We start from the raw sequence: 11,872 nt of genomic DNA, 5'->3' as shown, positions 1-11,872 counted from the left end.
TGATACTGTACTCCATTTACACATTGCTTAAGAAGCTCAGTCCAACAGAATGCTCCTGCTGGAGAAAAATACTGGTGCCCTTTTCCACTTCCTCAAGGTTATCCTTTTAAGCTCCTCAAAAGGAGCAACAAAACTAAGGGGGGAAAGACATGGCATTTCCATAGAGGAAATGAATTGAAGCAGGTGTGTTCTTAGGCTTACAGTTCAGAAAGTAAATGTCAGAAACAGCACTCGGTTACCGAAGTTAAGCACATGTAAAAACTGCTTCTGTTGAACAAAGCTAAGTGCATGTACTATCCATATTACAAACAGAATTCTCCCCATAGTTTTAACAGATGAATTGAGACATTGTGAGTTTGGCTTGAATGGCTTCTCACAAAAGATACAAGTCCAGCTAAAATTAAGGGGTTGAATCCAGAGTTCCATGGAGCCAAAGTCCAACCTGATGATGCTACAGATGGTAGAGATGGAAAGGACACTGTCTCTGATCCCCCCTCCCCCTACGCACCTCTATTTCCCCCCAAAAAATCTTCTTAGGGACAGTTAGCAAATTGTTTATTGACTTGTATCACATAAAAATATTACAGAACCTTATTTAACTAACAAAACTTTTATTGACGTTTTAAACAAGGTGATATTAACCATGCAATCCTATGCATGTTTACTCAGAAGTAAGTCTCATTGTGTTCAATGGGACTTAATCCCGTGTGTGTATAGGATTGCAGCATTACTTTTTGTTCAGCACAACGTGGAAAGTTAAAGCCCAGTGAAAACGCATTTCCCCTCACAAAGGTTATCCAGCTGTATATTTTATTGAAGATGCAGATTGTCCAAGTTTTGTTCTTAGTTTGCAACTCCATTCTGAACCATTTGAAGATATTCTTTGTACAGTTTTTCTTGTGCTTCATAGAGTTTCTTTAGTTTCTTCGTTTGACCTTTGCTGAGTTCTTTGCCTTCTGTGTCATGAGTTGGAAACCCCTGGAAAACATTAATTCATTATCTTAGGACCATGTTATCTCAACGTTTTTGTTTCTTTCTGCTGCGGTAATGCAATAGCATTATCCCTTTTCACCAGTAATTAGGCATTATAAACAAGAAAAATAAAAACCTGGGTTCTTTGCCTATTTATTCAAGCCCAATAAACCACATATGTAACTCCAAAAGTTTCTGGGAAAAAGCAGTAACACATCAAGTTAGGAAATGATTTGGAAGAGTTTAAGGCTGAACCTCCTTATTAAGTATCAGGTAGTAGTCCTTCTGGATGTCAACATGTCTGTCTCCTCTAGGGGCAGGAGGTAGGGTTGTTAGGACTCACCTGCCTTATCACTATTTCCCTTTGCATGCACAGAAAACCATAATAGACATGCATCCTCATTGAAGAGGGGTGAAAAAGGTGTCAAAGTTACACATATGAAAAGGATCTAGAATTTGTGGCTGTAACAAAAGACTCACATGCTTTAATACGATGCAGAGTTATTTGGGAGCAAGTCCCATTGAATTCAGTAGAGTTTACTTCTGCATAAACGTGCATAGGTTGTACAGCTGGTGTAGTGTGGTGGTTGAGCTCTAATTATGAACTCTCAGCCACTGTCTCCCTTCCCCTCCTCCCCAATATACAATATAGGGGATAATAATACTGCCTTGCCTTACAGAGTGTTCTAAGGATTGCAGTTAGATAATGAACGTAAAGCACTTGGATCACTTAAAAGTGCTACACAAATGTTAATAAAATAATGCTTGTCTGTCTGTCTGTCTGTCTGTCTGTCTGTCTGTCTATATTGTCCAGGATTGAACTAGCAGCTTTCCCCAGGATCCCTAAATACAATATTCAAGGAAGAAAAATCCCAGTAATGCTTACATTTTCATCAAATTTGGAATACTTGTCATGCTCCGATTTAAACATTTCTCCTGGTGGGATTTTCATTTTTGCCAATTTTACTGCCTGCAATACATTTAAAAAGTGTTACAACTCTGGAATACATGAATATCACAGCCAGTATTAACCTGCCTACATCAAAACAATTCCTGAAAACAAATTTAAGCTGATACTCTGATGCTTATCCTTCCTAAGACACAACCCGCCCCCGCAAAAGGGTGTCAGAAAAGCATATAAGTCTTTGGATTTAAAACTGGTTTGGGTCCTGAATACAAAAGTATCTTCAAAATCTGCTGAAACCTGTGGTTTTATTTAATTTCCCCATTTTCTCATACCATGTGTCGCAAGATGTGAGAACAACTTGCAAAACAAATGTCCAGTCAAGTTTTAAGAGACACTTGCTATTTTAGCTTTCTATTGGTAAGACATTCCCCTTTTAAAGCGATGCTGCTCTGTGCACTTGTGGTGTTGATGACAGAGCTTTTAAATATATTGAATTGGATCCGGATCCAAGCAGGTGTGCTTACAAGACACTCCCATTGGTGGAAAGGGGTAGGGAGGAGCAATTCTAGTTGATCCCTCCTCCTGCTTGCAGCTCCCTATGCCCCTTGAAAAGCTGAGTTGGAGGGATCCTCCATAACACTACAGAAGGTCACAGAAGAGCCATTCTAAATGCAACCCAGCAATATGTTGACTATAGAAGACAGAGGCCTAGCAAAACACGAACAATTTGCAGATTATCAAAGCATACGCCAGGAGTAAAAATAGGCTTTGTACACATGGAAGGGGTGGAGAGATTGGTGTGGTGGTAGTAGAGAATATACAGCATGTTTGGGCTACCAGGCTGTGACTGAAGCGGATTCAGTTTTGCCTGTAGATAGAGCCACCCCACACAACTGAGAAGCCATTTCCTTGTGTTTGGCAGCAAAAACCAATGTTCTCTCCTGAAAGATTCCAACATAAAATGTCTGGAATAAATGACTATAAGCAGAGAGTTGGCTGGGCAGGTCTCTCCACATCTCACTCTCTGCAAATGTTATACTGTTGGTTCTGGAAAGAGGGTGTCTTTGGCATCTGTTGGATGCTGGAGCAGTTGAGTTCAGCAGGAAGTCCTCGAGTGTCATTCATGCTGTAGGTCTACCAAAGTACTCAATGGTTTGAGAACGGCTGCTGGGGCAAAAGGTGGTTCAGGGGTTTATATATGTTGAGGGGCTGTGTGGATTAAGGTCTCTCTACCAATTTGGCTCTGCTTTGCAGCTCACATAACAGAGGAGTAGGTGACATAAACAGAAGATAAAGCCTGAAACATGCCTTTTCTCACCTGACATCAGTGCCATTAAAACCAGCCTTTAAAATGTATATTTAAAAAGTATTTGGTTACTTTACCTCCTGTTCCTGTTTCTTTCTAGCTGCCTCTTCTTTCTTCCTTTTTTTCTCTTCTTCAATCTATGGAAAAAGAATTTAAAAAGCAACATTAGGATTTTAAAAATACAGACGTTAACCACTGAGCATTTTATTAGCAAATCTTCCACAGCTATGTTTTATACAATAGGATCCTAATCAAGTTGTTAGCTCTACAAAGTTCTGTCCAGAAAAAACAGTCTTTGACTTTTGAGGGAATTAAAATCACCAGCTCTGCATGTTCCTTGTACATATGCACAAGGCTCACCATAATGCAATAAAAATTGTATGTGTGCTAATGTAGTAATCTCAAGATTTATGTTGGAAGGCACTTGTTGGGTGGGGAGAATGGTGTCATTATTTTTATAGGAGTGCATCACCACTGAGGGCTACATCTATAAATGGGAAGTAACTTTTATTTTACTTGCTTATAAATGACAGGATTTTTGTTCATTTTTCTCTCTGACGATGGCACTTGTCAGCTACAATGAGTGAAGATACCAAGATAATCCTAGAGTTCTCTTATTCAGAAACTCTGATATGCAAAAGCCAGGAAAAATTGCAGAGCTTTTTAAAAGGAAAGAAAGGAGCTTGGAACACTGGCCATGTTAAAGTCCTTTGGTCAGGTGATTGTGTCTTAATTACAGGAGTTTACCCAGTTTATAAATGCCAGGATTGCCACAGATTACAGGAGGGTCGGGGGTCGAGGCGACTGGCAAAGCGCCAGTAGGGCAGTGGAGCCAATATAGCTCTACAATCACTGCACCCACACCACCCGCCCACCACCTTGCCCCTCCCCCTAACCAGCTGTATCCCTATTGGGAAGCCAAATGAGCGGTGCTGCCTCGCCCCATCAACTGCTACAGGAGGTCTTTGCATGGTTGGTGGGGTCTAGAAAGTCCAAGATCCCCAGCAGAAGCTGTGCTTGTGGAAGGAGACTGATGCAGGCTATATTCCTCTGAGCGTCCCAAATGACGTTAGACAAAAATTAGGAACATCTAGACAGAAAATAGTTCAAATAATGTATAACCTTTTTCTTCTCTTCTCTTTCTTTTAGTAAGGTGTCTCTGTCCACTAGCTTGACCACAGTTGGGAGTCCTACAATAAAAGCATTACAAGGAATAAATGATCATGTATATTACTACTTTTAAGTATTTATCCCAATGATACACACCGGGGATGGAAACATGTGGCCCTCTAGATGCTGCTGAAGTCCTCTGCAGCTATTTAAAATATACATCACACTGTTGAACACAAAAGGCAGAACTCACTTAACCTTAATTGATGGACAACTCTTGGAAAGTTTGAGAAACTATAATTTCTTGCTGCTATCATTTGATGTTGTGTCTATTTCACATCCTAATCACCACCATATTTACTTGGAAGAAAATCCTACTGAAATGCCACTTCTACGTAAATGTGTTTAGCACTGCATCTTTTAAGAGTCCAGGGTGCTTGACAAACCTCATTCATTTTGTTACTGCGCCTCATTACTGTTAGTTGGAAACAGACACCAGGATGTAATAACTTGTCAAAAGCAAGACTGGAGCTCAGTTTGATTTCCAACTTAATTACCTTCATGATCTTCAAACCGAACTCCATGCTCGGGAAGGACATCATCTCGAAGAGAATCACATAGTTGCAGAACTTCAAACACTACAATTACAAAGAATAAAATGAAACCGTTAATATCAACGTCTGCAAAAGTTCTTATCTTTTATTCAGGTGGATGTTTTATGAGAAGGGAACACCACCTTTTATTATGTCATGGAGCAATGGGTTTGCTCTCCCCCTTTTGGATGAATGACATTTCCAATTCCACTATGCTATGGGGTGGGGGAGAACTCCACAGTTGCTATTCTCCTTCTTCAGTCCTAAACACATGTGCTAGAAGGTAGGTCCTTGGAACACAGTGGGATTTAATTGCTAGCAGAAATACATATGATTTTCTCCCCACCCTCAACTCTGTAGTCCTTGTCTCTGCTTTCCTCCCCTTCCTTCCGTTTCACTGAACCTCCATCTTGGAAAGCAGAAGTCAAAAGTCTCCTGGAGTGACGTAGGATTATATTATAAGTACTACAGCATAAGCTATCAACTCATGAAAAAAGGTTGAGGTGAACTGGGGCATTAGCCAGTTCTTCCCCACTCTACATAACAGGTAGAGATATCCATTTTGTTAGAACTATTAGCCTCTTATAGTGATTTAAAGTCTGCTTGCCTGCCTCCAAGCCTGCATATCTTAATAATAATAGGTCTTTTAGAAGTGTGCAGGATGTTTTTAATTGATTATGTTTTACTCTCTGTTTTAATGTATCTGTGTGAGGGGTTTTTCTGTCTGCCTGGTTTTAAGTTGTTTGGGTTGCCCTGGACAAGATAAATTGACTAACAAATTTAATAAATATCAAAATAATATCTTCATCCCCAGTAGCTCAATAAAAACTAGACAGTTTTAAAAAAATCCTCTTTAAATACACGCTGAAAAGTATTGTCATGAACAGGTGAAGAAAAAGCTATAAGTGCTCTGGAAGGAAGGTATTCTCTGCAGTTGCTCTGCATTGATGTCTCCCTGAGTTATAAATATTCACCAGCCTAAAACTATGAATAATTAAACTTTAGCGGCAAAGAGGAGAAAATTCCTTCTTGGCAGAGGAGAATGAGAGATGTGTGTATAAAAAACCCCCATTATGCGGAGGGTGAGAATATTATCCAAGGTATTATATTTTCTGAAGAATTAATATTCAGGCATCAGGAATTACTTCAGGACTAATGTGCGCCAACAGTGTGTTTTCAGAGGGACATCAAAGACAGAAGGTTTTAGTGATAATCCATAGAAGAGCATGTGCCAAATCCTGATGAAAGGCATGCTCAACTACAATCTGCTTCACTACAGCAGTCTCCTTCCTCCAATTGCACAGCCACATACTTCTGAACCACAAGGGCTTTTTCACCCTCAAATGCTGCTGGTGGTGCAATGCAGAGGAGAGAGATATATCAAAACAAGTGCCACCCCGTCTGCATGCACACTGTTCCTGCATGTACATAAATGCATTTGATTACTTATAACCAACACTACTATGAAGAAGATTATTAGATTTCTATAGTTGCACCAGTATGGAGGTCACCACTTTTGCTCCAGTGAGCCAACACAATTGTTTGGCGACTGAACTCATGATTTGAAGTTCCTTATTTTCAAAGGAAGGAACTGAAAAGAAAACTCGACTGACATTCCTTGGCAAGGCTTCATTAGAGGGAAAAATTCTTTTCAATGTACAGCTATCAAATTATTTGAGGGGGGTAGTTTTCTTTCATTCACTGTGCGTTATCACTAGAACATCAAAAAAGCAAATCAGCTCCCTGCTAAGAATGACCAGTGTTGCTCTCAGGGTTTCTGGTGTCTACTCTTCTTGTACCAGGGATAAAGGAAATTTTATTTGCTTGGCATTTTAATATCCCACAATTAAGATCCTCCACTTCATGATCAATGTTTGAGTGAGTACTTTGCTGAAACTCCAATTCTCTCTCTCTCTCTCTAGCTTTCCACATATAAATGATGAGGCTCTGCAATGTCTGAAAATAAGAGGTTAAGAGGGCGCATTGCCTCAGCTCAGAGCTTTATAGGAAGTTGTAATGAACGCTGTTTAGGGCCCTTTGCCTTTTGATGAGGTTCACCTGCCCCTCAGTCTTATCCATGCATTGCTGCAGGAAGTGATGGACTCACACACCCCAAGTTTAAGTGCTAGCTCCTAAGGCACTATCAAATATAACCACGGAATACACAGGTTTTCTTTTCCAGCTTCAAAAATATGCCTCCAGAGGAATATAACTGAGGGAAAACAACCCCTGACATACCACAGTAAGATTACTACTATGCAGTCAGGAGAAATTCTATGTATTTTTCAAACGCAAAGCACATACATTATGGGGATTTTTCTGTCAAAACACACAAGTTTTAATTGGTATATCCTATGGAACAATGTTAAGCGGCATTCTGAAAACTCACAATACAAATAAGGGCCATCATTTACTTTCATCTGTTAATAACAGGGCAAACACATATATGTAAACACATTTGCATACACAGACATTCACACCAGGGTTGGTCCAATAAACGTTGCTATCTGAGGTGAAAACAACAAATGGCATATCCTCCACCCTGACCCAAAGTCAAGGTACAGAGGAAAGCTGTCTTTTCTTTTCTTTTTTTGGCACCTAAGGCAGAAAATCCAACAAACGCCTGCTCCATCCCGGCAGTAAAATACGGTAATAATAAATAAATGATTTGCTGCCCTTTCATGACTTGCATAATCAGCTGCCTCAATCTGGTTAATGGCAGAGCTGGCCCAGACTCATACGCAAGTAAAACGCAAGGCAAATGCAGGAAGACACCTCCCTAGTTTTTGGCTTTAAGAGTTTTGAAGAGTACATGCGTCTGTGTGCCCACACCCATATCGAGCAAGCAGATGAACAAGTGTGAGGAAGAAAACAAAGCACTACGGTACAAATAAAAATGACATTTTGTAAGACAATTGCACATTTGTGGAGATTTTTATTTGTAAAAAAAGCACTGAATTAACATTACCTTTCTTTTCTCGGGCAATTTGCCGCACACCTTCTCTGAACTCGGACAAAACCTGTAGGTATGGCATCACCGTAGATTCAAGCTGCAGAATGAAACATTTTGTCCATTAGTTGAGAGTCAACCCATTTCTTTCTGGTTTCCTCTGAAAATACTGCTAGGAAGCATAGGAACATTGGGAGCAATTCAGTATAGAGCTAAGCAGATTGCTCCATCAGCACAACCATTTCTGCTTGCCTGATGGAGCTATCTGCCCTCCACCCCCCTGTGTGCTGTTCTGGGGGTTCTCCTGACCACCCCCAAGAATCAATTTGGCTGGGGTGCCCTTCTGCTGGCAGGGCTCGTTGGTTGAATGGCGCCTATAAGACACTATCTTCTACCACGTCAGATCACTGGCCAATCCCAGCTCAGTACTGACTACTCTGACCGGCAGCGGCTGTCTAGGGTTTCTGGCAGTAGTCCCTCCCAGTCCTATATCTAGATATGACCTTCGCAAGCAAAGCTTTGGCGCGACAACTGAACTCTGGCCCTTCCTTGTTATGCTCTCACATACAAATATAATTCTTCTCTCTTACCTAAATGCAATTGGAGTAATTCTGTGTTTCAGTTTTACTGCAGAATTTTATATTCGTACGAGCAGAAAAAGTGGCTTTGCTTCAGCATGTAATCCAATCTTTCTGAAAGCCATGAGCAGAGTTGAGATTGCCACCGTAAAATTTCCCTACAACTTACATTTAAGTTTGGGGCACTTCCTCCAACTGGGAATCCGATAGCCTCATCGCTTTCTATAGCACCGAACACCTATGCGAGTGAAACACAAAACAAACTGAAAAAACACGCAGCAGATACTTTAACACTGACAGAAAATCCAGCCCCAAAAGCTGTGAACCAAACTTTGCTGGGCAAATGAGTTTCCTGGACACTATCTGCACTGGGTTGGAGCTGCAATTAAGACATTATTTCCAAGAGTAAACATTGCTCATAGCATGGCCTCCTGGAAGTACAGGGGACTGCAATATTTCTACGATCTTTGCATAGCAGTGCTTGATGACCATTTATCTATGTCCAGGAAACAGCAAAACTTTGCAAACAATTCAAGTACTACCACCGTTTTATACTGATAGCTAATCCTTCTTTCAAAAGTGCTACATTTTTGTCACAATTATTTCCTTGTGGTAGGGGAATCCCTCCAGAAGTTGCTGGGCTGCAACCACAAACATCTCCAGGCTTGGCTCATGGTCAGGAATGACTGGAGTCTTATCTAAACAGTGAAAAGGCTGTCACATTCCCACACAGTTACAACACACATGCAGCAGTTTCAAAGGTTTTGTGAAAATCCCATACCTTGAACATCTGTGTAAGATAGAGACTTATATTTTCCAGCAGCATTCTATTTGGCATTTGCCTCGCAGTTTTCTTTGCAGCAATGTAGGAATTACTCTGACTGACCAGCGATCGCACTTCTTCCAAAACTGTGCGTGTATCAATGTTGTCACACAAGGCTTCATGGACTGCTAGCTTCTTGTCATAAAAACTAGCCAAGAGGGCAGGGAAACAAAGTAGGACCAACATGTCATTTGTGTCATCCTTAATGGTTTTCAGCCAAAGATTCCAGTATTCCATAGATAAAAGAAAGCCAAAAGCATTTCAGAACTTTACTTGCTAGGGTAAAACCTGAACGGGCAGATAGTGGGAGAGAAAAGCCCTACCACATACTTGGTGGCAACATTCAGATGTCATGATAAACAATGGTTTACCATGATGAAAACAAGCCAACCCTACCTCCAGACTTGTACACTCCTCCTGCCATATCTAAACTCAGGTTCAAGTGGCACAAGTCAGGAAATTGCATATTTACATGAAAGACTCTTTTAGCAGCAGTTAGAAATTGAGCAAGAAATACAAGAATTAGTCAGTATCTGGCTAGACTCCCACATACACCATTTCTCTCTTGCATTTCAGAGTACATACTGAAAAAAGACACAGATCTTGAAACCAGCTTTGGAAGGAGAGAAAAGAATCAAACAACTTGCCAGGCAAATGAAGGATAAGAAATATGAAGAACGTTATGGACTGAAGCATGGAAAATTACAGAGAGAGAGAGAGAGAGTTATCAGAGAAGAAAAACACAAGAAAAGCAAATCCATGAAGAGAATATGATATAATGGTGCTAAAAAACAGAAAACATTTACATTACAGAAACAGCATTTTATTTTAACAATCCTGTCAATCAAATCTGTAAATGTAGCACTCTTCTGACTCCTCTGATGAATTGCAATAAGTACTATGATATTTATTAGTGGCATTCAGAAATCATGACAGGTACAAGCCTGGGGCTTGTGTACCTCCTCCCGCTGGTGTGGCAAACAGAAGTTCAGAAGCTTTTGCTTCTGTTTCTGATTAACTGCAGTGTGTCATGTTGTCAAAACCAGACAAACTGTGGTCAACTATGGATTGCGTCAAACAAACCAACTTTACATCATGAGTTAAGAAAGCTGGATTGTTTCAATCAATCATAATTAGTTGAACCACAGTTTAAGGTTTGGATGCAGGGCTAAGGTGTGGTTAATCAAAACCAGATGCAGAAGAAAGTCTGCATAAAGTCTGAAGTTCCCTGTGGGTTGTTTTCACAATTAACCATAGTTTACCTTGACATCCTAATACAGCCATTTAAAGCATCAGGATTAACAAAACAGTTAGGTGTTTGAATAGAAAACCTAAGTATCTAGCTGCAATCCACAAGCCAGTTAAGTCAAGTCTAATGAGACTGAGTACATTCTGAGAAGTTTGGTTTTCAGGTATTATTTTAAAACAACCATTTCTAATCCCTGAGGTGATGAAAACAAAAATAAGAAATGTGTGGTCAGTGCATAATAAATTGCAGAAGCCAAGAAAGGGTAGAGGAAATTCCCAGTGTCAGGGGTCTGCCTTTAATAGCCCCCAGTGCTCTATTTACTCATGCATGACAGAATAAAGTATGTAAAACAAATACACTGATATAAAGTTGTTTCATGTTCCTAATTTATGCAGGTTTCAGAATTTAGCTTTTGGGATGCAGTGTGTGTGTGTGTATAGTAAAAATAAGTAAGGAAACACATCTATGTGAAGAACTAAGAAAAATAGTCAGAAAGCACGTGAAAGGATCTAGGATCTGCACCACAAGCAGTCTGATTGCTAGGTGAATTAACAAGTAACTGAGATCCAGGGGAAAGTGTTGTAGAAAGCAAGATTATCAGGACCTTGCTTGCACCAAAAGGAAATGCCAGTTTGAAAAATGGGATCCATTACCATGAATATACAAATGTCTATTCATGAAGAAAGAAGGGGGAAAACAGGTTTCTCACTCACCTTTTATTCAGCTCTATTTCCTGGTTTTCCCATTTTTCAAACTGGCCTGTCACATCAGCGGGGGCCCGAAGGATGTCCTTCACATTTAAAAAGAACTCCTAAAAGGGGGAGGGAAAGAGCCCACAATCTGAAGTTTTCCTGTTGCAAAGTATATTGTCCAGTTAGCTATTTCAATACTCATATCAGACTCACTTTCAGCCAAGAACAAGATATACCCTGCATCTGCCAAGAAAAGCAACTTTTCTATTACCTGCTGTCAAGCTGATTTTTGTCTATGCTGTGACTTAGCATAATGTGATATGACACATTAACAAAAAAGCCAATGGTGTTTGCAATTAACGAAATTCAAGACCCTTCATCAGGTCTCAGGCAAAAACAGGATAATGATGGCCCACATCCTACTCCCCCCCCCCCCATGCCACTGCCCATTACAGTCTGAAGGATACCTTTCCAAGAGAGATCTTTTATTTAACTTCCTACTACTACTAAGTTTCCTGTTGGTTACTATTATTTTACCACAATATATATGCAAATATAGGATGTATCAAGCACATAGAACAGATTAGGTTGACCAAGTTGTTTTGAGCAGATTTGGGGATGAGAGAATTGGTGAATGGATACAGGAGCTTTTAAAAATGGTTTGCAAAACCTGGATTTGGAGTGCAGATCTG

At 40.2% G+C, this 11,872-nt stretch overlaps 1 protein-coding gene across 2 annotated transcripts in view; it reads right to left on the bottom strand.

The window, feature by feature from the left end:
• Positions 1–538: 538 nt before the first annotated feature.
• Positions 539–11,872, bottom strand: part of CARS1 (cysteinyl-tRNA synthetase 1) — a 32,553-nt gene continuing 21,219 nt past the window's right edge. For both annotated transcript variants that reach the window (XM_083720035.1, XM_083720034.1), the window contains 9 exons: positions 11,202–11,299; positions 9,198–9,387; positions 8,586–8,654; positions 7,857–7,938; positions 4,853–4,933; positions 4,308–4,375; positions 3,263–3,322; positions 1,859–1,942; positions 539–978 (listed from right to left, as the gene is read on the bottom strand). In XM_083720035.1, coding sequence (XP_083576161.1) covers positions 844–978; positions 1,859–1,942; positions 3,263–3,322; positions 4,308–4,375; positions 4,853–4,933; positions 7,857–7,938; positions 8,586–8,654; positions 9,198–9,387; positions 11,202–11,299 — 867 coding nt within the window. In that variant the 3' untranslated portion in view covers positions 539–843. The remainder of the gene's footprint in view (positions 979–1,858; positions 1,943–3,262; positions 3,323–4,307; positions 4,376–4,852; positions 4,934–7,856; positions 7,939–8,585; positions 8,655–9,197; positions 9,388–11,201; positions 11,300–11,872) is intronic.

Source organism: Podarcis gaigeae, assembly GCF_964106915.1.
Source record: "Podarcis gaigeae genome assembly, chromosome: 1".
NCBI lineage: Eukaryota > Metazoa > Chordata > Lepidosauria > Squamata > Lacertidae > Podarcis > Podarcis gaigeae.
The sequence above is the reverse complement of the archived record's forward strand: the minus strand, read 5'-3'. Positions and strand labels throughout refer to the sequence as shown.